The sequence below is a fragment of the Heptranchias perlo genome, chromosome 1, assembly GCF_035084215.1.
Source record: "Heptranchias perlo isolate sHepPer1 chromosome 1, sHepPer1.hap1, whole genome shotgun sequence".
In the NCBI taxonomy this organism is placed as follows: domain Eukaryota; kingdom Metazoa; phylum Chordata; class Chondrichthyes; order Hexanchiformes; family Hexanchidae; genus Heptranchias; species Heptranchias perlo.
In genome coordinates this window covers 85,738,653-85,765,411 of record NC_090325.1, presented here as the reverse complement: position 1 = coordinate 85,765,411, position 26,759 = coordinate 85,738,653, and the positions used below count along the sequence as shown (strand labels likewise).

At 43.6% G+C, this 26,759-nt stretch overlaps 1 protein-coding gene across 1 annotated transcript in view; it reads right to left on the bottom strand.

Moving 5' to 3' along the window:
• Positions 1–8,627: 8,627 nt before the first annotated feature.
• txk (TXK tyrosine kinase) overlaps positions 8,628–26,759 on the bottom strand; it is a 74,090-nt gene continuing 55,958 nt past the window's right edge. Inside the window, exons 13-15 of the mRNA XM_067988126.1 lie at positions 22,506–22,624; positions 12,739–12,896; positions 8,628–9,923 (exon numbers count right to left, since the gene is read on the bottom strand). Of these exons, the coding sequence (XP_067844227.1) occupies positions 9,849–9,923; positions 12,739–12,896; positions 22,506–22,624 (352 nt within the window). The 3' untranslated portion in view covers positions 8,628–9,848. The remainder of the gene's footprint in view (positions 9,924–12,738; positions 12,897–22,505; positions 22,625–26,759) is intronic.

The following is a 26,759-nucleotide window of genomic DNA, read 5'->3' as shown; positions in this document are numbered from 1 at the left end:
TTCTTCGGTTGCTGTACCGCGGATCCCTCTGTCTGCTGTTCTGGATCGTTGATTGTTTCATTGGGTTCGCTGCTGGAATTTTGGGGTTTGTGGAAGAATTCCTGGAGCCTCATTCTCCTGATGAATTCCTCTGTGTCCGCCGCGAGACTAGTGGGGTCCATTTTCGTAGTGGGGCAGAAATTGAGCCCTCGGCTGAGAACTTCGATTTCGTCTGGTTGAAGGGTGTGGTCGGACAAATTGACGATAGACTTCCCTGTGGTTGCAACCGTGGTACCAGGGGAAGCTTGGTCGATGCTGGTGGTGATGCCGAGTTTCTCAAGCTTCCTGCTCTTGGTTTTCATGTAGGCAGCGTAGTTCCGTTGCCTCGTCTGTTTGGCGGTATATCGTAGCTGGTCTGCTGTGTCCTGAGTACAGGTTGAGAGTATGGACTCTATCTTAGTTTCGAGGTTGCGGCGTCTGCTGTAGAGTTGGTGTATGAGATGGCTGCGGAGTGTGTGAGAGGTACGACGGCAGAGTCTCTCAGCGTAATCCGAGTTGTATGTGGACTTGAGTGGGTTCGTGATCTGTAGTCCTTTCGGGATCTTGTCTGCTTTCTTGCAGCTCTGTAAAAACTTGATGTTTGTGTCTATATGCGCGATCTTCTTGGATATCCTTTCCACTGTGAGCCGGCAGTTTATGGTGTCGATGGTAGCCATGATGTGGAGATGCCGGTGATGGACTGGGGTTGACAATTGTAAACAATTTTACAACACCAAGTTATAGTCCAACAATTTTATTTTAAAATTCACAAGCTTTCGGAGGCTTCCTCCTTCCTCAGGTGAATGTCAAGAAATCCTCGAACCTCTCGCATTTATAAATCACAGAACAATACCTGGTGATTACAGACAGTCTTTTCAACTGCCCGTTGCCAAGGTATTGGTTGAGGGAAGCATTTTGATGGTATTGGTTGAGGGAAGCATGTTGGCCAGGACACTGGGAGAACTTCCTGCTCTCCTTCAACACTAACGCATTTGTGAGGCATTTTACTTTCACAGCTTACTAAATGGGATAATGATAATAAAGAAGAGTAGAAATCAAGAACAAAATATGAGAAGGAAAGCAATCAGAGAAAATTAGATGAGAGGGAGATGTTCAGTAAAACATCTGTTTAATGGACTTACTGGGAAAGGTGTACATTTATTGTCTATTATAATAATTGTTTGTTGAACCAATTGCACATCCACGTACAGAACAGTAATTGCAGAAAGTAAGTTCAGTCTATTAAGGTAGTCAGTCTACTAAATTAATGTACTATAGAGACCAAAAAGGTAGGGAGAGAAAGAGAGCTCATGATTTCTACTAATATAATGTCCTTTTTTTTGCCTCTCTACTCCCATATACAGTTATATGTCTGTACTTGGCTTTGCAATCTGTATTCAACCATTTACCATGTCTAACTATTCCACATGATTTCTTTGGGATTGTAATGCAAGATCCTGATGATAACACAGTTTTAAGACCTGCTTAGAGCAATGCAGACCCAGCAGACCCAAGTTATACTACTGACTAACCAGGAAAAGCGGAACTCTGTGAATGCCAGTGGGGCAGTTGGATCTTTGCTGACATTAAGAAGAAAAATAAAATTTGTGAAGTTCCTTGGTGGTCCAGTTTCATTGCAGCTGATGTCAAGCCAGACGACTGTGGGGGAGAAATTCGAGATGCACCAGAATCAGGTGCAAAATGGGTGGCAGAGCCAGACTGCATGCCCGATCGTGTGAGGGAGAAGCATGAGCGAAATTGGTACTTGTGCCTCATTAGATTAAGATTGGCAAAATGCCAGTGCTACTCGAGACAGATTAAGAATTCTTGGGCTTCTGGCCACTAAAAACATTCAGGGCCCCACGCACCAGCCCCCCCCTCCATCCACCCCACCTCCACCCCTTGCATAGTACTTCCTATCTTGAACATTAAGGGAGAATGTTACCCGGACTCGAGATAAGAGCCTGAGCCTGAATTTTCATCCCCTGGAGTGAGTTAGATATGACTGGAAGAGAGAGCAGAGGAATGTTAATGGGAGTATACAGCAGGAAAATTGTGGAGACAGATGAGATCTGTCGTTGAAGTCAATCTTCTGAGCAGAGGGCTGAAGAGGACCCAGAAGGAAGAAATACTTGGAGTAGTTTTCTGACCTCAAGCTCCAGGAGGGGAGCCTTACCTGCTGGTAGCACAAATCAGAAAAGGGGGACCCACTCTACCAAATATATAAGTTAACGGTTGGAAAATGATGTGCAGTTCATGGCTGAATTTCCAATATCTGCTCCCAGCAGGCTCCCACTGGATGCAGAAAGTTGGAAAATGATCCAAATTGTTCCAGAAGTTTGTATTGAACTTGGTTGGAGTACTGTAGAGGCCAAAGGTCAGAATGAGAATGGAAGGGGTCGATGAAGTGTTGAATCACAGAGCAGTCAGAATCATGTTTACTATTTTTTCTATTACTATAAACTACTTGTAAAATTATACATAGAACCAGCCCATTGTCTCTCTTTGTTGGAGCAATCTAATCCCACTGCCCCATTCTCTTCTCATAGCCCTGGATCTTTTGTTGTTTCAAGTATTTATCTAATTTCCCCTTAAAAGATGCAATGGTCTCTGCCTCAACCATTCCCAGTGACAAAAGCTGTTGAGGTTAGGTCAATTGAAAATTTCAAAACTGATATTGATAGATTTTTGTTAGGCAAGGGTATTGAGGGTTACAGAATCAACGCAGGTAGATGGAGTCAAGATACAGATCAGCCATGATCTAATTGAATGGCGGAACAAGCTTGAGAGGCTGAATGGCCGTCTCCAGTTCCTATGTTCCATACTCCAACAAGCCTCTAAATGTCAGTGAAACCCCATAGCCAATCAACACACTTACTTGTTCTATAAAGCAATTACAGTCTCCACCATTTACACCATCCATACTTATCATGGACAACTCCTATATCGGGCAAATGGTGCTAATCATTTGCTATTACCATAGGCGTCAATTACAACGGCGCCGCTTAAAACATATTAAGCGTATCGACTATTCCGGGCAATTCAATAATTAGTTACCCTGTACATACCAATTTAAAAGGCTCTGCTGGTTTCAGGTAAAGTCAGGTCTTCAAGCTGTTTCAATCAGCTGTTTGCTCCTGATTAACTTAGTGATGAGATTCTGGATGCAACTGCTAACAATTAGGAGAGGCAGTTGCTAAGTGGAGATTTCCTATTTTGCAGAAATATTGGTTACTTCGCTTTTTGGTTTTACCATCCACTGCGGGCAAATCGCATTAACACCAACGCACCCGCTTTAAACGGAAGCGACTGTACTTAGAAGGAGTAATAGGTTATGAGTCATACATCTGAAATAAAGTACAAGCAACAAGGGCAGCACGATGCTAACTCAAGTTGCCCACATTTATATACTACATAATAGGGGAAATTTATGCCCTTCACCTGACTTCAGTGTTGCATTTATCTGTCACTGGTCAAAATGTAGGCCATCAAAAGACTGCAATAGATTGTCTCAGAAGAATTGAGTATGAAAGTGCAGGACAAGGTTGTTTGGCACGGTTACTTAACAGATGTGGTTTACCCCTTTAAGGAATGGTTCAGCTGTAGGCATCAGGAATAAGTGCCTTGCACACCAGTTTTCCTTTCTGCAACCCCTAGTAACTTTGCTAATTCTTCATTGGCAATTTTACCCTCTAACTACCATGGCCAGACCAACATGGTCATCGAGATACATGTTGAGTCTTCTTTCAGGGTAACCTTATGGAGCAGAGAGGAGATGACATTTATTCTGAAACATTTGGGAGTGGCAGCACTCCTCTGCCCAAATACCCCTTGTCAGGATGGGAACATGATGTTAAGAATCAGGGTTTTTTTGATCTAACAATAAGTGATTCATCCAGCAAATATCCAAAGTGTTGCAAAGAATAGCTTGAGTTTGATTATTCACTGGTTTAAAAAAAGTTCGACTTGTTTGTGAGATGATTTTATGTTTGTGAATAGAGAAACCCTGACCTCGCTGTCCTACATTAGCTCCTAGGTCCCAAAACCTCAAATTTAAAATTCTCATCATCTCCCCCATGGCCTTGCCCCTCCTTATCTCTGTCATCTCCTCCAGTGCTACAATCACCACCCCCCCCTCCTCATATCCCCATTCTTCTGTCTCCTGCCTCTTGAGCATCCCCCACACTTCACCCTAATTTGTCACCTATGCCTTCATCCACCTAGGCTCTGTTCTAACCCCCTCCTTCTTAAACCCCTCCAATTACATCTTTTCCTTTAAGAACTATCTTAAAACCCATATTTTTGACCAAGAATTTGGTCACTCCTCCTTATATTTCCTTCTTTGCCTTGCCGTCAATTATTTTCTTACACCTGTGTGAAACACCTTGGGATTTTTTACTTTGTTGAAAATGCAATATAAGTGCAAGATGTTTTTGTTGATTTGGATCAAAATAACTTGCTTCAAACGTTATCTGAGGACTTATTACTGAAGATTGCCCAGATTCACTGCCCAGATTCTGGGCAGTGTGAAATCATTAGGATGGCTCGTGTTGAGGCTTCCTTTGTGCAGAAAAAGGGTAGAAATTTGCATTGGCTGCTTATATTGTACCTGCCTGGTGTGAACATCCAGGTCAACACCAAGCTCAATAGGTGGGAGTATTTACTTTGAAATGTGAATGGAATAAATAGCTCAGCATTGTTTATATGTCACCATGTACTGCAAACCAACTGTACAAATTTCCAGCTCAATTATAATTGGGGCTATATTGTTTTTACTAACAGCATGTTCCAGAGCAAAAGGTGGACTAGCTACTGTTAACCCATCAATACTGAGGATTGTGTTCCCGTCTTTATCCCCATCTCTTTCCTGATCAGTAGTATTGGTAGGATGGCTATAACCATCAATCTCTCATTCTTCAGTGGCTCCATGGCAGCACTCTTGCCCCTGAGTCAGAAGGTTGCAGGTTGACGCCCCCTCCCCCCTTTCCCACTTCCAGGATTTGAGAACAGAATCTAGACTGACACTTAAGTGCAGTACTGAGGGGGCATTGCATTTTTCTATCCTTCAGATGAGATGTTAAACTGAGGTTACGTCTGCCTACTCAGCTGGATGTAAAAAATCCCATGGCGGGGGAGTTGTCCTGGCTAACATTTATCTCTCCACCAAAGCAGATTGACTAATTATTTATTCCATGTTGTTATTGGGAGAATGTCGCTTGCCATGTTACCCTGCAAAAACAGTAGTGATTGTACTCCAAAAGTAATTAATTGGCTGTGAAGTACTTTGGGATGTCCTGAGTTTGTGAAAGGTGCTATATAAATGCAAGTTCTTTCTTTTTTTCTCAACAGATATTGATCCAGTTCCCTTTTCAAGGGGTCCAGTGTGCTCCCCCACCAACAACTACTGAATATCATGGGGCAGATTCTCCTCTTTTGCATTTGGGTGTAAATAATCGCCTGGCCAGAAGGCACAGCGGAAAGTCGGGCAGGGCGAATCGCATGCCTGTAATGGAGCCTCACCAATTTTCAGTCCATTTAAATTAGTAGACCAAAAATAAGGTGTCTCCACCACGGACGTGCGATTTTTCTAGCTTAATTTTCCATTCTGTGTTTCACCCAGGTGATTATTTGTGCTGAAGTGCAGTAAGAGGAAAATCTGCACCTAGATGGAAAAAGATCTTAATCTTACATCAAAGAAAACATTATAATTGATCAGTCTTTTGACTGATTCATAGTTAAAGTAAAATTTCCATTTGACCTTTAATTAGAACTAAAAGAAGAAATTAAGATCCATTAGTTCTCTTCGCCCTCTTCCTCTTTCTCCATTTCATCTTTTCTCTGCCTCCCTTTTTTCTCTCTACCTTCCCCCTCAATTTGTTTTTACACAAAACAACTGACAGGAAATATACCTCGTGATCTGAATTGGCAGTAGAAACCTGTGTAGCATCTGTACAGGAAACCGAAGGTTTACACCTACACATTTCTCACACAAACTCTTACGATTGCCGTGTGCCGCATGTACGTTTTATACTTTTAAAATATACCACTAAAGTGCACCGCTCGCCAAAGATTATGGTTGAAACAAAATGTTTTAGTCACTTTAAAGCCTATCTTTCTTAGATTATTGCATTCAATGCACATTATGTTCTTATTTTATAAAGATTTATGCTGACGGGGGTATAATTGACATTTCATCAATAGTTCTTTTCTCAGCTGCGAATTTCCCTTAATTAATAATCATCTGTTAGGTTAAAATGAATCATCAAGGTCTGGACCTGCAAAAAATAGAGGAACTGGTTAAATGGAGGTGTTTTCACTTTTTAGTAATTATTTGATTTTCTCTTTCTCTCTCTCTGGACTCTCTACCATCATGCACCTTCCCTAGCAATCATAATATGATCAAGTTTAACATTGTGTTTGAGAGGGAGAAACCCGTAACAGCTACTAAGATTCTAAATTTAGGAGTGACTGAACACCTTGAAAATTTCCAGCTGATCACAGAGAGCCAATGTGGATTTGTAAAGGGTAGGTCATGCCTGACAAACCTGAATGAATTTTTTGAAGAGGCGACTAAAGTAGTGGACAGGGGAATGTCAATGACATGTTGTTTATATTGACTTCCAGAAAGCATTAGATAAAGGCCCTCATAAGAGACTGTTAGCTAAAGTTGAAGCTCATGGAATTGAGGGCAAATTATTGACCTGGTTAAGAAATTGGCTGAGCAGCAGGAGACAGAGGGATAATGAGCAGGTATTTAAATTGGCAGGATTTGACTAGTGGTGTCCCACAGTGACTTGTGTTGGGGCCTCAACTGTTCACTGTATTTATTAACAACTTAGATGATGGGATAGAGAGCCACATATCCAAGTTTGCAAAAGATGACACAAAGATAGGCAGCATTGTAAGCAGTGTAGATGGAAGCATATAATTACAGAGAGATATTAAAAGATTAATTGAATTGGCAAAACTTTGGCAAATGGATTTCAATTTTAAAGTGTGAGGTCATCCACTTTTGGACCTAAAAGAGATAGAGCAGAATACTTTCTAAATGGTGAAAAGCTCAAAACAGTGGAGGTCCAAAGAGACTTAGGGGTCCATGTACATAGATCATTAAAATGTCATGGACAGGTACAGAAAATTATCAAAAAGACTAGTGGAATGCTGGCCATTATATCTAGAGGACTAGAATACAAGGGGATAGAAGTTATGCTACAGCTATACAAAGCCTTAGTTAGACCATACCTGGAGTACTCTGTTCAACTCTGGGCACCACATCTTAGGAAGGATATATTGGCCTTGGAGGGAGTGCAGCATAGATTTACTAGAATGATACCTGGACTCCAAGGGTTAAATTACAAGGCGAGATTACATAAACTAGGGTTGTATTCCCTGGAATTTAGAAGATTAAGGGGTGATTTGATCGAAGTTTTCAAGATATTAAGGGGAACTGATAGGATCAAAAAAGAGAAACTATTTCTGCTGGTTGGGGAGTCTAGCACTAGGGGACAGAGTCTAAGAATTAGAGCCAGAACTTTCAGGAGTGAAGTTAGGAAACACTTTTACATGTAAAGATTGGTAGAAGTTTGGAACTCTCTTCTGCAAATGGCAGTTGATGCTAGCTCAATTGTTAATTTTAAATCTGAGATTGATAGATTTTTGTCAACCAAAGGTATTAAGGGATATGGGGCTACGGCGGGTATATGGAGTTAGGTCACAGATCAGCCATGATCTCATTGAATGGCAGAACAAGCTCGAGGGGCTAAATGGCCTACTCCTGTTCTTATGTTCCTATGAAGGAAAGAAGTGGAATCCTGTTCACACACTACCTCAAATCAAATGTCCCCTTTCAATGATCCTATGAACTCCCACTCTGGTTGACTGTCTGAGGATGTGCAAAAGCAACTGAGGGTGACTGGCCTTACAATTTCTACCCCTCCCTGAGGAAAAGATCTTACCTCAAGTCAGCATATCCCTCACAGCAGGATGGTTAGGATTGGAAAGTCACAACATGAAGATCATTGACGCGAATACATGTTAACATTGAATGGCACAAGATATTGGAGCTCCAGTGCTCTGCTTTACCTTGAAACCCTCTTGAACTTTTTACATTCTCAACAATATTATTTTATGTATATCTATGTTCCATGAAAAGCTCATTGTATTAAATGATTGATATTCTTGAACTTTCGTCTAGTGAATCTCCATTTTGTTGTCAGTACGATGCCATCCATTCTTGCATGAGTCTTAATCTGGTGAGTGCTCAGGGTCTGAAACTTGGCAAACCTTGGCAGATGGAAAACTGGGCTCCACGTTTAGAGTTCCGTAACTTTTATTTTGGATCTCCAATAGATTTAAATAGTGTTTGCTCTGTATGAATAATGCTGTATTAAGGAAAATAGCAATATTTGGTTATACTTTTAGCAAATGTTTACATGCAAATATTAATGATACAACAAAAGAAAATATATATATGTGCATGGATTAAATAGAGTAACGGCATTGCTGTATATTGATGTTAATTGCAAACATCCATTTAATATTAAACCCTATTGCCTCACCCCACCCCCTCCCCTCCCCACCAGCAACACAGTGAAAATATTAGTGCACTGACAACAAGTTTATTTGAACAAATAAAAATCTTAGGACCAGCCTTCATTACCTACACATTTGTTTGAACAGAATAAAAGTTTCTTTAGAATTTCTTACAATTTTACTATATTTTCATTATTACACACAACTTGTAAATATTGCACAAGAAACATACTTCAGAAAAGGTGGATTATATACATTATATATGTTCTAGGTGACATAGCAACAGGATGCATACAGAGGCTAAGAAACTGCTTAAGCCCGCAGACCATGTTATAATAAAGGTGGGGAACATATAAAAATACATTAGTACTTGTGACCATACCTATAGAACAAGCTCATCTCAGCCCCAAAATGATCATGAGTCACTGAACAGAAAGGGTATTATGCATTAACCCTAATTCATCTGTTTTCATATGATCACTGGTTTCTGCTTATTGCCTTATCTAAAAGATTCCCTTTTAAATAATTAATGTTTTAAAACTCCTCTACGATCCATTGCAGTGCATTTATTGCTGTTGTTTCTGATAATTACTAATGATTGCACAGAGAGAACAACGCAAGAGTGAACAGCTAATGGCTTTATATTACCAAATGATCAAATGATACATTCTGCATTACTGGTTTTAATGCTGTGCTTTCTGTTGTCTCTTTTGTGTATGATTTAAAGTTGTCACAGAGTTAAAACAGCCAAAGGTAATTTTATTAAATTTGATAAAGATTGTCTTTACCTGCATACTCTCTTTTATATATGTGACAGATTTTGAACCTATGGTGGCTGCGATACCTTTAAATAATCACCTTCACGATCATAGCAAAGTATATTTAAATAACTATAAGACATACTAACAACACAAAGAAATATGACAACGGGAATACCAATATTAGTATAATTTACAAATACCCCTTGGACCACATGATTGTCGCATGCCTCCAGTATATTTTTTACCAGTACAGTATTATAAACAAAATCACCAACACACCTTATATATTGTCTATGATTGTCCTATACCCTTGCTTGAAACTTTCTCTAATATTGCACTTAAATGCTGGGAAATCTGAAGCAGAAGTAAAAGGCACGCCATTCCAGAGATTTGATGTACATCATTTTTTTGTTGAATCACGTTGCCCATAAAACATGAACAGATGAAACATCTGCAGCATCTGTACAGAATGTTTTCTGAAGGTACTCAATATATTATCACTCCACATCCAGGATTTTGAACATGTGAGAAGACTTTTCACTTATATTCATTCACTGTGACCTCGTTGATTAAGTCCAACAACTCACGAAAACCAGGGCGTCCATCTGGTTTCTGAAAAATGGTTTTAAAAAATATTTGTGATCATCTGCGCAGAAACCGCCTGCTAGTTTACTGTGCCACTGATCCCATTTCAATTCCCAAGGGCTGGGTCATTGCCACTGAGAAGTCTGAATGGCTCCCTGCCACTCTGAAAAGGGGCACCCAAGAATGGTCTATATCTGAACTGGAAGTGAGCTAATGTACTGGCAAAACAAATAAATAGGGAAGTGAAGAATCATTTAAACTAGGAAGGAAGGGGGCAGGGGATATAAAAGCAACAAGAAAGAGCAAGTAGAAAAGGTAGGATCAGATCAGATTAATATACAAATAAAAAAGAATTTAGGAAAAGTGATAGCATGCAGAAGGAATAACAGGAGTACTGGATACAGTTATAAATAGGGAAAAAACTGAAATAAAGGAACGAGGTGTTAAAGGAATGAGATGTTAGTGTGGACAAAAATAATCAAAGGAGTAGCTTTAAATACGAACAAATAAAAAAGGTAAGGCACAAGCTGGGCAGAATTCTCAGGGTAGCCCAGGAACGCCTCCAAAACTGTCCTTCAACGTCAGAAAGAGAGGCCTAAAAAGCACCCACCTGGAGTGCAATTTGATGGGGGACTTAAGAGGAGTGACCTGGGTTGTTCCCCAAAATGTAACCCCCCCCCCCCCCAACCACACCGGAATCACACTGCAGTTCCCCCCGTCCCTTCTGACTGGAATTTCTTCCTTCAGTGCATAATCAAGGTATAGGTGATGAAATAGGATTAGCAGACATTATATACACTCTGTGAAGTGATATTATATGTGACTATGGAATTTCCCTTAAAGGTTCTTCATAATATTTTAAGCTTTATTATAATGTTAGTAAAAAGCAACGGTCCTGTCAACTCTCTTCTAACATTGACATTTCAACTGGCATACTGGGGAAGCATGCATGAACACAACTCCCAGAGCAACATGGGGGTCAGTAATATAACTCAGGGCTACCAACTCCTAATTGTTTAGCAATACTTGACTTGTGAAAAGTACTTCAACTGTATCACATTGAATAATCTTTGAACAGTCTGTTTGCATCGCCATAATGTTTTCTGCGCATTTAATATACATGCAATTTTACAGGCATATCCGAGAAAAAAAAATTCATACTCCACTACTTTAGCAACTGATAATATTGTCGCTCTACATAAAATGATTTTTAATATTGAAAATCACCACAGCTGTGCATTATTATGAGAACTGTAGTTTGTTAGTAAGTGAAAATTAAAGCACTTATGTTCTCTTTGTTACCCAGTAAATCATGGATGAATTAATAACCAGGAACAGAAATCTTTTCAATCAGCCTCAGTGTCTGTAATCATCTTTATATTGCTTTGGATCACAGTCTAAATGGATGAGAATATCTGAGTTTTTTTAAATGTCTATTGTATGCTTTATATTTTTGAATTCATAAAATCTTTTAGCATAACATTCTTTTTTAGTTTCACCCATAGGCCCTGAAATTCTTGGGGACCCGATCCATTGACATAAGCACGGCACAGCAGAACCCCCAACAGCCCGTGCCCAAAGACACAGACTCCCTAGGGTTGCCAACCCTCCAGGAATGGCTTGGGATCTCCAAGAATTGAAGATTAATCTCCAGGACACTGCTGTGAGCAACCGTGGAGAAAAATCATGGGGGCATTAAAAAAAATCGTTTTTTAAATTTTCTTTGAACACTTCTGTTTATTAGTTAGAAAAATATGGGAAAAAGACTGTTTGACTGACAGTCAATAATCATCCAATCGGGTAATGAAGAGTCTTTTCACTTTCCAATTGGCTTGGGAAGGCGGTGCACTGTGAGGATGGACATGTTGGGTGACGAATGGTGGGAGCGTGGCAGTTGGAGGCAGGAGGTCATGTGATGAAACCTCCAGGAATACATTCAACCAGAGCTGGCAACACTAAGACTCTCCCCCATCCCAAGCTGTAGGAACAAGGTCATTTTCATGGCCAGGGATGGGTGCATGATACCTGCAATGGTACTTTGTTGGCGGCCCCTCGATCCACCAATTGGAATACCACAACAGCACCATGCCATCAGCCGAGTGGAGGTCTTGGAAGGGCCATATGAAGATCTTTGTTTTGAAATCTTCAATGGAACTAGCAGGCTTCTTCAGGAAGGTAACTGATGCCCTATAGGATCAATTACCTTTCCTTAGTAAATGTTTCAGACCTTCATAAGGTCCTCAGGCGAACTCACACCAGCTCTCAATGGGTGTGAGTTCCCGAGGCCTTATAATGGTGAAATGCGTGGTCTAAGAAATCCCCCTAAAATGGTTCATTAATAGTATGGGAGAGGGAGCAGGTGAATGATCCACCCATGCCCCCTTATTTAAAGTGGAGATGCCGGTGATGGACTGGGGTGGACAAATGTAAGGAGTCACACAACACCAGGTTATAGTCCAACAGCTTTATTTGAAATCACAAGCTTTCGGAGCTTTGCTCCTTTGTCAGGCGTACTTCACCTGACGAAGGAGCAAAGCTCCGAAAGCTTGTGATTTCAAATAAAGCTGTTGGACTATAACCTGGTGTTGTGCGACTCCTTACCCTTATTTAAAGACTTTGGTCAGGGTAGATTCCTGGCAAAACCAGGCTTTGCGCCAAATTCCAGCCCCCTCTCATGGAAATTTTCCTTTCCGCCCTACAAAAACATAGGAATTTCAGGGCCATAATATATAAAATTATTTGCCACAGTTATATTAAAAAGAGACTTGCAAAAACAATAAATGACTCAAATGAAATCTGAACCATGTTTTGACAGGGAGAAAAAAATGCCATAGCAACCAACCTCATGCCAGCAACTATACATGATTTGATACACGGTCGGTGATGCAAGGGATGGTCGGTAGAGCCGCTCTCCTCGAGATATCTCATCAACAACCTCAGCATTTGCTTTATTTTCAAAGGGCATTCTACCCTCAGTAAAAACTTCCCACATTAAAACACCTGAGAGAGGAAAAAAAACCAAAATAAAGGGTCAGCAAAGAATTATCCAAAAAACTGCTTCAATTCATCCCTTGTAAACAATTTTACAACACCAAGTTATAGTACAACGATTTTATTTGAAATTTACAAGCTTTCGGAGGCTTCCTCCTTCCTCAGGTAAATGTCAGGAACTCCTCGAAGCCTACGCATTTATAAATCACAGAACAATACATGGTGATTACACACAGTCTTTGCAACTGCCCGTTGCCAAGGCAATCACCGTGTTCAGACAGAGAGGTGTTACCTACAGAGCCCCCGAATATACATTCAACACAAAAAAAAACAGGAAAAGAAGAGAGAGAGGCAGAAACATCCGGAAGGCAGAGAAAGCCAGCAAATGACCCATTATATTAAAAACAGATAGCTTTTGTTCGCTTTTGAGGCCATCCCCTATGGACAGGCCCTGCGAATACACAGGGTCTGCTCAGACGAGGAGGAACGCGATGGACACCTACAGACGCTGAAAGAAGCCCTAGTAAGAACGGGATAATACGCTCGACTCATCGATCGACAGTTCCGACGGGCCACAGCGAAAAATCGCATAGACCTCCTCAGAAGACTAACACGGGACGCAACCAACAGAGTACCCTTCGTCGTCCAGTACTTCCCCGGAGTGGAGAAACTACGCCATGTTCTCCGCAGCCTTCAACATGTCATCAATGACGACGAACACCTCGCTATGGCCATCCCCACACCTCCACTACTCGCCTTTAAACAGCCACCCAACCTCAAACAGACTATCGTTCACAGCAAATTACCCAGCTTTCAGGAGAACAGCGTCCACGACACCACACAACCCTGCCACGGTAACCTCTGCAAGACATGCCAGATCATCGACACAGATACCACCATCACACGAGAGGACACCACCCACCAGGTGCATGGTTCATACTCCTGTGACTCGGCCAACGTTGTCTACCTCATACGTTGCAGGAAAGGATGCCCCGGAGCATGGTACATTGGCGAGACCATGCAGACACAGCGACAACGGATGAACGGACACCGCGCAACAATCGCCAGACAGGAGGGTTCCCTCCCAGTCGGGGAACACTTCAGCAGTCAGGGACATTCAGCCACCGACCTTCGGGTAAGCGTACTCCAAGGCGGCCTTCGAGACACACGACAACGCAAAATCGTCGAGCAGAAATTGATAGCCAAGTTCTGCACCCATGAGGACGGCCTCAACCGGGATCTTGGGTTCATGTCAAGCTACACGTAAGCCCACCAGCGAACAAAAGCTATCTGTTTTTAATATAACAGGTCATTTGCTGGCTTTCTCTGCCTTCCGGATGTTTCTGCCTCTCTCTTTTTTTTCCCTGTTTTTTTTTGTGTTGAATGTATATTCGGGGGTTCTGTAGGTAACACCTCTCTGTCTGAACACGGTCTTTGCAACTGCCCGTTGCCAAGGCAACCAGGAAGGAGGCATTGCTGGATTTGGTTCTGGAAATGAGGTGGGCCAAGTGGAGCAAGTGTCAGTGGGGGAACATTTAGGGAACAGCGATCATAGTATCATAAGATTTAGAATAGCTATGGAAAAGGACATGGACCACTCTAAAGTAAAAATACCCAATTGCAGGAGGGCCAATTTCAGTGGGATGAGAACAGATCTTGCCCGGGGTAAATTGGAATCAAAGATTGGAAGGCGAACTGTAATTAAACAATGGGCAGCCTTTAAAGAGGAGATGGTTTGGGTACAGTCTAGGTACATTCCCACGAGGGAGAAAGGTAGGACAACTAAAGCCAGAGCTCCCTGGATGACAAAATAGATTGAGAGTAAGATGAAGCAGAAAAAAGGGGCATATGACAGATGTCAGGTTGATAACACAAGTGAGAACCAGGCTGAATATAGGAAGTTCAGAGGGGAAGTGACAAAGGAAATAAGAGGGGCAAAGAAAGAGTATGAGAATAGACTGGCAGCCAACATAAAAGGGAATCCAAAAGTATTCTATAGGCAGAGGGCATGGTCGAGGTATTAAATGAGTACTTTGCATCTGTATTTACCAAGGAAGAAGATGCTGCCAGAATCTCAGTAAAGGACGATGTAGTTGAGATACTGGATGGGCTAAAAATTGATAAAGAGGAGGTACTAGAAAGGCTAGCTGTACATAAAGTGGATAAGTCACCCAGTCCAGATGGGATTCATCCTAGGTTGCTAAAGGAAGAAAGGGTGAAAATTGCGGAGCTACTGGCCAAAATCTTCCAAACATCTGTAGATACGGGAGTGGTGCCAGAGGACTGGAGAATTGCAAATGTTGCACCCTTGTACAAAAAAGAGTGCAAGGATAAACTCAGCAACTACAGGCCAGTCAGTTCAACCTCGGTAGTGGGGGAAACATTTAGAAACGATAATCCGGGACAGAATTAGCAGTCACTTGGACAAGTGTGGATTGATTGTGTGCAGATGACACAAAACTTGGAAGGGTAGTAAACAGTGAGGAGGGTAGTGATAGACTTCAAGAGGATATAGAGAGGCTGGTGGCATGGGCAGACATGTGGCAGATGAAATTTAATGCAGAAAAATGCGAAGTGATACATTTCGGTAGCAAAAACAAGGAGAGGCAATATAAACTAGAGGGCACAACTCCAAAAGGGGTACAGAAACAGAGAGATCTAGGGGTATATGTGCACAAATTGTTGAAGGTGGCAGGGCAGGTTGAGAAAGCACTTAAAAAAGCATACACGAGAGATATAAATAGAAGCTTAGAGTACAAAAGTATGGAAGTCATGATGAACCTTTATAAAACACTGGTTCGGCCACAACTGGAGTATTGTGTCCATTTCTGGGCACCGCACTTTAGGAAAGATGTGAAAGCCTTAGAGAGGGTGCAGAAGAGATTTATTAGAATGATTCCAGGGACTTTAGTTACATGGATAGACTGGAGAAGCTGGGGTTGTTCTCCTTGGAACAGAGAAGGTTGAGAGGAGATTTGATCGAGGTATTCAAAATCGTGAACGGTGTAGACAGAGTAGATAGAGAGAAACTGTTCCCATTGGTGGAAGGGTCAAGGACCAGAGGACATAGATTTAAGGTGATTGGCAAAAGAACCAAAGGTGACATGAGGAAAAACTTTTTTACACAGTGAGTGGTTAGGATCTGGAATGCTCTGCCTGAAGGGGTGGTGGAGGCAGATTCAATCATGGCCTTCAAAAGGGAACTGGATAAGTACTTGAAATGAAAAAAATTGCAGGGCTACGGGGATAGGACGGGGCAGTGGGACTAGCTGAATTGCTCTTGCATAGAGCTGGCACGGACTCGATGGGCCGAATGGCCTCCTTCCATGCTGTAACCTTTCTATGATTCTATGGCCTCTGTGCTGTCAGTTAAAGTTGTAAAAAGAAATATAAATTTTCAAAATTGGTGCCTAAGCCTGTGAAAGGGGGCAGGGACACATGCAGATTCCCTGATCCATTTCACTGCCTCTACCGATCGCAGCTCTGTCAAAAACATTGTCAGAAAGATGGGCAGCAAATCCTGCTATACATTGCCATTTGAATAAAATTCACATTTTTACTGGGATTAATTAATTATTATGGTTGTTATAATTACTTAGGGTCTAAATCGGAAACCAAACAAGTATAAACAATAATTTGAAAGGTAATCCATGCTTGACATGAATTTATAACTTCAAGGGGCTTTCTGATAATATTTGATTGTGAGAAAAATGTACTTTCTGTCAGCATTGAATTTTTACCCTGCCTTTGATATTGCTGGAAGCAGCTTGTAAGGGTTTAACACTCAACGTCAGAAAGTATTTTTTAACAGAAAAGCTATTAGTTCAGACCTGATAGGTTTGCTGCAGATGCAAGTTTCTGGGACAAACAGAATTGGTTGTCTAAAGTATCATTTGTTTAATCAATCCAGGGCCATAACATTCATCACAAACATCTTTGCTAGTGCCAAAAGTTGACTATCCATTCAATATTGACGAATGGGCTGTTTGATCTAATATAATTATGAGAGATGTCGCTGACAGTGTTTTGTTTTAGCAAAGCTGCAGAGGTCATCTGACACCGCCTCAACACAGAACAAAGAATCAGGCATCTGCCTGGGTAGTACATGTGATTGGAAGCTGCATCTGAGACCTTTGAAAAGGAGACAGATTCATTGATTGGCTGTAGTCCTATCTGACAGACAGCTTGGTGGTCAGAGGTCTCTAATTGCAGATTCTATTGTGCTATGTGTGTAGTTCAACAAACAGTTCATAGTGAGTTTTCAGCCAGCATCCTGAGGGCTAAATGTGTTTTGCAGTTTCAGATCAGCCAGTAGAATTGGTTGAGCTATTTTTCAAAGGGTAATCTTTCTACAGGTTAAGAAGAGAGTCTAATAGGGAAAGTGAGTGGTGTCTTTATTATTTTATGCACTGAAGAGAGTAGAGTAATGTATGTTTCACTCTGTCATACAGCTTGCTGTTTATTCATCTGTCCTATCATAGAATGACAGAACGAAGCAGCACAGAAGGAGGCCATTCGGCGCATCATGCCTGTGCGGGCTCTTTGAAAGAGCTATCCAATTAGTTCCACTCCCCTGCCCTCTCTCCATAGCCCTGCAAATTTTTCCACTTCAATTATTTATCCAATTCCCTTTTGAAAGTTATTATTGAATCTGCTTCCTCCACCCTTTCAGTCAGTGCATTACTGATCACAACAACTCGCGGCGTAAAAATTACATTCCTGGGTCTTGCTCTCATTTATCTAGATATTGGACAGAAAAAAGTCCACTCTGGATTGTAGGGAACGTGAGATCCACTACCAGGAGTGGCCAGTGACACTGAATCTGAGAAAATATTTAGCGTAAAAACCTAAACATGTGACATTGTCATTGTTTCAATAATTTGCCATAAAAGTGTGAACTAAGCTCATTTAAAAAGAAGTTCTGGGGATAGGTATAGACTGAGGTGATCAAATACTCTTCAGAGTACATTGGTTGATGTGTTGTGGGGCAAGGAGGTTGTTGTCTGCAAAACAGCAGCCCAGCGTTGAATACAACAGTCTAAGGTTTGGAAAAAAATTCTGAACTTTTGTTTGATTAGCTATGAGGACCTGGGGGAGGTGTGTGGTGGGGGGGGCGGGGGGTATACAGAATTTTTCTCAAGAGATTAAATAGGTAGGGTAGATTATTTATGGTCTGTGAAAAGAGGGATCTTGATCACAACCTGAGTACAGATAAGGAAAGCCCATCTTGGCCCATCCATTCGGAAAGAAAAGTTTACAGTCCCATCATGCCATCCAATTGGATCTTGCATGATTGAAAAAAGTTTTTTTACCTCCAGCTCTCTCCCTGGACATCTATTCCAAGTGTTGATTATTCTTTGTGTGATGACAGTTTTCCTGATATCAATCCTAAATTCACCCTTGACCACTGTGCAGTTATTCCACCTTGTGCTACTGTCTTGGTTTAACTTGAAGCAATGTTCCAGATTCATTTTTTTTCTATACCATTTAGTATCATCTAGATTTATAACATCCCACCAGGATTGTCTTCTTTCAAGGTTAAAGAGCCCCAATTTCTCCAATCTACCCTCACAGTTCAGTCCTGTAACGTTGAAGATGACACTATATAAATGCCAGATGTAGTATTTGCAGTAGAGATCAATCTCATACCTCTTATTTGAGCTGTCTCCAAGGTGTAAATGTTTCCTGTGTCTTGGTGACCAAAACTACTCAAGGTGAAGACTGACCAGAAAACTATACAGTATTAGCATGATTGCCTATCATTTATACTCTTGTTGATTTGGCAATATAGCTCAGTATTTAGCTGCTTTGTTAATTGGTGCTCCACAATACCGTGATATGTTGAGTGCCAAATGTTAACGCCAACAAATCTCTTTCAACCTCACCTTTAGCTATTTTTACAACATACGAACTATGCATGCCACCCATTATTTCTTCCAATATATAGATCGTCCATCTATATCGATGTATTAAATGTCTGCCATTGTTCTATCCAGCACAGATTTCTCATTCCTTTTGTAGGTCCCTGCTTCTCTTTGATCAACCTCCATCCCTCCCCTGCCGCTCCGACAGAACAGTATCTGCAAACTTGACCACTTTGTATTGAGCCTCTGGGCAGGATTTTCCGTTGGAGTCATGCCAGCTCCCTAGGATTTTCCACCAGAAGGGATGGGGACAAACAATGGGCCCGATTTTAGCACCCGCTATCGGGTGCGTTCTCGGCGGGGGGGCCCCGAAAATCCCGAAATCCAGGTGCGGGACCGGATCGCGCCTCGATCCCGCCCACTTCCGGGTTCCCTGATGATGCGCCGGCGTGTGCGCGCAGCCCCCGCTGGTGGGAATCCCGCAGGCAATTAAAGCCAGCGGGATGCCACTTGAGAGTATTTACTTTGCTTGTTCAGGTCATTAACTGACCTGATTAAGGGACTGTGTGTGATTTTGGATAAACATGGGACTGTTTCACACACTGGGGGAGACACTCCCAGTTGAAATGGACGTGTTGCAGCTGTCAGCCTGTGGCAGCTGCAAAGGTCCATTTGACAGGTCGGGGGGGAGGGAGACCCTCAGCCATTGCAGGAGGCCACTCTGTCACTTGGGACAAAGTTTGGCCTCCACCACCCTCCTCCTGATGGTCGAAGTCACCAACCTGCACACTTACCCCGGGGTCCGGAGACATGTACCTACCTTGCGGACCTCCTCAGATGTACATCTTGCGGATGGGGGCCGCCGTAGCTGCAGTCATGACCTCCTCGGAGGGTGAACAGCATCACCAGCCTCACCAGCCTCGCCATCCACGCCGTCCACCTCTGACACGTGGAGCTCCACAACAGAATGCTGTGACACATCCACCTGTACAGCAGGGGGGAGGGCTACCACAGAGAGAGATGCGTCGCAGAGGGCACTACCCTCGCCACACGTTCCACAGACCGAAGCTCAGCCTCCTGGACCTCTCTGAGCAGCAGTGCACACGGAGGCTCAGAATCAGTCGACATGTAGCCGTGGACATCTGCAGCCTCTTTCATGCCGATCTGCTCCTGGCTGGCCCGTGCACCATCTTCCTACCTGTCGCTGTCAAAGTCACCACTGCCCTCCCGAACTTCTCCTCCACAGCCTTCCAGGCTGCAACCGGGGACATCGCCGATGTCTCTCAGTCGTCTGCGCAGAAGAGCCCTGCAAATACACCTACACCCACTCTGCAGTGACACACTGGGTGGCATCAGTGGTGGGTCCTCATAGGGATACCCAGGAGCGGGCATTATTGCACAAACCGGACAGGATTCGCGAAGACATGGCAGTAGTGGTGCCAATATAATATGTGATGTGAGTTGTTCTGAAATTCAATAGAAGTAACAACCATGACTAACCCTCAAACACCCTTGTGCATCCCCTTCATGCTCACGACACGTTTGCCTTACGCTGCCTACTGCACATATGTGATGCGTGCCCTGTGGCTGCAGCACAGGTGGTGGCAGGTTGAGTGAGGCTGGCCGTGAGAGAGATGCACGAGAGGGTGAGTATGGGATAGAGCCATGAGATTGTATGAGGATTGGGTTGCGTGGTAGTGGCGGGGTGAGTACTCGCGAGGTGAGTAGGTGCAGGTAAGATGAGGATGAGGTTTGAATGGGTATGAGGGGTGATGTGACAGAGTAGTGTTGGCAGTGCAGAAGGAGATGTGGGGTGGGGGCAGTGTTGTGGCATACGGAGTGTAGGGGAAAGACTACGTGTCCTCACTGTGGCTGACCTACTGAGGTCATTGGACCGCCTCCTGCACTGTATGCAGGTGGGCGATATGTTGGTGGCACTGGTGACCTCCTCTGCCACCTCGAGCCAGGCCTTCTTGGTGGCAGAGGCAGGCCGCTTCCTCCCGCCCGCCGGGTGGAAGATCTCTGTCCTCCCCCTCCTCCTCACCCCATCTAATGATACCTGGGGTGAGGCATCATTAAACTGGGAGCAGCCTTCCCCCTGGGCTGCTCCATGCTGTAATTTTTGCTGTTTGTGGCAGCATCTGTCAGTGGAGGACTGCCCCTTTAACTAGAGCGCCTCCAGCTGACAGATCGTACTGCGCATGAGCAGCCCGTCCAACGCGCAGACCAGCAACGGGGAACCCGGAGGAGCAGGTAAGTGAATCCAATTAGTGTGTTGCCTGCTACGATCGCGCGGGCAACCCACTAATTTCACCTGGCGCGTTTTCAACGCGCCCGCTGGCCCACCCGCCGAAAACCCGCACCCCTGGTAAAATCGGGCCCAATACTTCCACTGTCCACTGAAATATGGGTGAGCATATTGTAATGGCATGAAAATCACAGTAAGGTGTAATACGATGCACTTCCCATCATTTGCACCTTAGCATCACTGGGTCTTAGTAATACCTGTACATTCCTGGCATCCAAGGCTGAAAGAGCTGCAGATCAATTGATTACATAGTAGTATGTAATTCTATGTAAGTAACATAGTAAAATTAGGAACAGGAGTAGGGAATTCAGTCCCTCGGGCCTGCTCCGCCTTTCAATTAGATCAGAGCTGATCAATTCCATTTTCCTGCCTTTTCTCCATATTCCTTGATACCCTTATAGAACATAAATCTATCTCAGTCTTGAAGACGTCACCTAATTGACCCAGAATTCATAGCCTTTTGGGGGAGAGTGTTCCAAATTTTTACTGCCCTGTGTGAAAAAGTGCTTCCTGATTTCACTCCTGAATGGCCCAGCTCTAATTTTAAGATTATGTCCCCCTTGTTCTTGATTCTCCCACTAGAGGAGAAAGTTTCTCCATATCTACCCTATCAAAACCTTTTTAACATTTTAAACTCCTCAAACAGATTACCCCTCAACCTCCTATACTCAAGGGAACACAAGCCAAGTTTATTCAACCTGTCCTCATAATTTAACCCTCTAAGCCCCGTATCATTCTGGTGAATCTGCACTGCACCCCCTCCAAGGCCAATATATCTTTCCTGAGGTATGGTGCACAAAACTGAACACAAAACTCCAGATGTGGTCTGACCAAGGCTCTATATAACTTCCTCCTCTAGTGCAAATCTAGTGCCTCAAAAATGTTAAAATGCATAGCTCTGTTTGCAAAATAAATCATACATAGAATTAGCTTGTAATGAACTGCAGATTATTTCTCAATAAACGTAGTAATTAATTATTAACGAGGGAATCTATGAGTACTGTCCTTTAGAACAGTTAAATGTCAACATCTAATTAGACATTGTTTTCTTCTGGTAAATATATTTTGTTTAGTGAACATTCGTCACACTGGGGTAACTAGTTTGACAGGGGGCTAAGGAAGAATTTTTAAAAAAGAAATAAAATGTTCTTAACTTTGGGGCAGTCCTAAGGCCCACAACCACACTACACAGATGCCCAAGCTTTGCCACCGAGATTCACTACCCACTCCAGGTGGGTCCCCGGCAAATGATCAGTACAAAAAGAATAGGCGGCAGTTAGTTGCTAAACAGGGGAAAAGAAACTACATTTTTACCCGCTTATCACAAAGCACTCACAGCTCTGTGACTCACTGCCAACTAGCCTTTGATTGTACTTTGTGTTATGCAGGTACAGCATGAAGAATTTTAATCGTACAAATTCAAAAAATAAATAAGAAACATCTTACCAAATGACCACACATCCGATTTACTGCTGAATTTAGAAAAGTGGAAGACCTCAGGGGGTGACCATTTCACAGGAAATTTGGAGCCTGATGAGCTGGTGTACTCATCGTCAAGGACATACCTAGAAAACAGACGCAGCAGCATTTAAACACACTGTTTAATGTACAAGAAAAATTGTTTGGAAAGGAAACCAATTACACGTCAAATCAGGTTACATTTGAAACTCGAATCATTCTTATCCGAATTGTACTTTTTTCATTTGCGGTACCTCTGAGTGCACAGTCCTGACTTAAGTATCCAGACATTTAATATGGAAGTAATATTTTTCAGTTTAGCATTGATTGAGGAAAATTATTAAAATGCAAACAAAATTACTAATGTCATTAATCTCCATGTTTGTATAATTTCTCCAGGGTTTCCGCAGGTCTTCTGCCGAAGTTACAACAGATGATTGGGGGAATCCCCATGGAAATTCAGCCCCGAAATGTCTAATGAATGACTATATATTTGTATTTGTGCTCGGGTTACTAGGAAAGGTAAACAAAGTGAAATAAGTAGGTTCATGAGGCCATTCGATGCCTTTTTGAAGAGAGAAAGGATTGAGGAATATGACGACAATGCGACTAGGTGGAGTTCAGTCAACCAATGAAGTCTTGTTTCCAATTCATTAAAATTCTGAGTAGAGAAATTACAGTACAAACATTACTGTACAAACTCTTAACGCACTTGCGTTAAATTCCTTTGCTATTTTAAAAGAGACTGTAACCAGTTTATTTTCAATGGTTATTTGTCTCCATTTAAATAACAGAGAGATGCATTTGATATGAACATGTCAATATTCATACAATATTGCCCACCTCGTCCTCACCAACATACCTGTCGCAGACACGTTGGAGCAGAATTTAGTCTGGGCCAATTTTCTGGCCCAGACTCTGCGCTGCTCGAGCAGTGCACACCCAAACAGAGGGGTCCAAGGCTGACAAGATGATAGGCCTTGGGCTTCATCTACATATTTGGGGCATGCTGCCGGCGCCTCCACATCTCGCCCCCATGAGAAAAGTTAATTTCAGGCCACCTGCCTTGCTGACAATGGCCCTCAGGTAAGTTCCGGGAGGGGGACTGGAGCAGGCAACAGGGTAGGAGGGATGGGTCAATCGCCAGGACAGGGGGAGGGTAGGGGAGTACACCTAGACTCAATGGGGTAAATTTTAACTCCCAAAAACAGGTGGGTTGGAGGAGGGTTTGCAGTGAAAATGGTAAGTTTTTGGAGCGGGACCGCACGCTGACTCCAACACGCCCACTTCTGGCTTTAACCAAGGCAGATTTGTCTGCATGTGGAGAGCAGACACCAGGAAGTCCCGCCCCACTTAAAGCCGGCAGGCCGATACTTAAAGGGGCAATGTACCTCATTGAGATAGTTGAGGTACTTAATATTTTGTGTAATGGAAAATTAAAATAAATTAAATCTTACCTGTTTGGGTTTCCCATCGCCTCTAATTCACGTCAGGTGAAAGCAGGTGAGAAGGGCTCTATCCAGGAGGTGAGTGCCTTTATTGCACTGCTTGTGGGCCTGGAGGAGCAGGAGTGCTTCATCCAGGCCCAACAAGCTCACCTGGCCAATAGGACCCCTGCGATCGGCCAGCCCCCCACCCCCCTGATGGTGGACTCTCCCACCCCCTCCGATCCATGATGCTGCCTGACCCCCCGATCCACAATGGTGTCTGACGCCCCCCCCCACCCGATCCACGATGGTGGCTGACCCTCCCCCCACACCGATCCATGATGCTGCCTGATTCCCCCCCCAATCCACAATGGTGTCTGACCGCACCCCCCACCCCGATCCACGATGGTGGCTGACCCCCCGATCCACGATGGTGGCTGACCCCCTGATCCACGATGGTGGCTGACCACCCCCCCAACACCGATCCATGATGCTGCCTGATCCCCCCCGCCCCAATCCACAATGGTGTCTGACCCACCCCCCACCCCGATCCATGATGCTGCCTGATTCCCCCACCCCGATCCACAATGGTCTGACCCCCCCCCCCCCCGATCCACAATGGTGGCTGATACCCCGATGTTGTCTACGTTCCCCCCACACCACCCCCACACCCCACTCCAGTTTTTTCCAAGCCCGATGATCTCTCTCTCTCTCTCCCTCCCACCCCCCTCTCTGATGTGCAGCTCCTTTCACTGCTGACAATGGCTGCCGGGCGTGAAACCCGGAAGTGCCATTGATTTGCACCCGGAAATCCCCCCACCACCTCACCCCACTCCCTTCCTGGCTGGAAGTTAAAATTTACCCCAATATCTACCTCTCCCCCACTGGTGATGTGGCTACAGTGTGTACTAGCTATAGCATGCACTCCAGCAACTGGTGAAGATTAATTTGACAGCATCTCACAGCTCCACAGCCTCTACCACAAAGAAAGACAACAGCAGCAACATCATGAGAACATCACCACCTTCAAGATCTCCTCTGAGTCACACACCATCTGACTGTTCCTTCATTGTCATTGTGTCAAAATCCAGGAATTCCCTACTATTGTGGGAGGAACATCATCACAAGTGGCTGCAGCAGCTCAATGAGAAGGCCCACCACCACCTTCTCAGCGCACCAAGGAATGGGCAATAAATGCGGCCTTGCCAGAACGAGAATAAATAAATAAATAATCTAGGTTCTTGTGCCCCTGTTGATATGTTATCTGGTACAGAGGTCACTTTCTTTAGCAAAATCAGCAATTGTGCAGTTATTACTCTCTACTAATTGTTGGTACATCTCAGAGTTGATCTGGTTACTCTTTTGAGGTGGCATTGTCATTAGGCTTACAATTCTAGGAACATAGGAACAGGAGTAGGCCATCTGTGCCCTAACTCCATATACCCGCCTTAACCCCATATCCCTCAATACCTTTGGTTAACATAAATCTATCAATCTCAGATTTAAAATTAATAATTGAGCTAGCATCAACTGCCGTTTGCAGAAGAGAATTCCAAACTTCTGCCATCCTTTGCCTGTAGAAGTGTTTCCTAACTTCACTCCTGAAAGTCCTGGTTCTAATTTTTAGGCTATGTCCCCTAGTCCTAGATTCCCCAAACAGTGGAAATAGTTTACAATAATTAGTAGTTTGCTTTTGACACAGATATTCTGAGTCCATGACTACCAACAATTATACCACAATGATCAGCCATTTCCTTCTGCTTACCCATAGCTGAAAAGCCTCTCAGGAAGGAGGCTTTTTAAAATAACATCCGGTCTACACCTGCCTGCATCTATATCTACATTTACAAACAGACACCATGGGACACAATTTAATAAGGCAGCGGGGGGGTGGGGGTTAATGGACCCGAGGCAAACGCGAATAATAAAAACTTACCATTCCCCACGTGATCACGACTTAATTGGTGGCCATTAATCATGTTTCCAGGTTTGCCATCCAAAAACTGCACAGTGGGTGGACTGCACATCCACATGACAGGCTGTCAGCTGCAGTGTCTACATTTAAAGAGCCATTGCTCCAGTGGATTTTGCTGGAGCAATTAGCAAGAAGACACATGGAGCAGCCCAGGGGCAAGGCTGCACCAAGATTCACTTCAGGTGCTACTGGCCGGGGTGAGGAGGAGAAGGGAACTATTTTACCCAGCCGACAGGAGGAAGTGCCCTGCCTCTGCCACCAAGAAGACCTGGCTTCAGGTGGCAGAGGAGGTCATGAGCAGCAGCAACATATCCAGCACCTGGGTCCAGTGCAGGAAGCGTTTCAATGACCTAACCAGGTCAGCAAAGGTGAGTATACTTATTCTCCTACATTCCGTGTTCCACATCACCGCCCCCACCCCCCAACTCATTCTGCACTGCCAAGACTACTCCATCACATCACTCCTCACACCCACTTAAGGCTCATCCTCAACTTACCTTCACCTTCTGAGCACTTCCTCAGCTCCCCATTAGTCACCCCATCACTACCACTCACCCCAATCCTGATCCAATGTGATGTCCCTGTCTGACGCTCACCCTCTGATGCATCTCTTTCATGGTCAGCCTCACCCGAACCAATGCATTCTTCGACTGACCACTTCACCCTCACTCACTCACATGTCTGTACTTTCTCCCCTTCTAGAAGAGAGCGCAAAATGCACATGAGAGGGTGAGGACTGGAGGGGGCCACAGCAAATGGTGATCCTCACAGAGACGGAGGAGGAGGCTGTGCAGATCAGCCACACTCTCGAGTGCCTGTCCGTCGGGGACGCCGAGACTG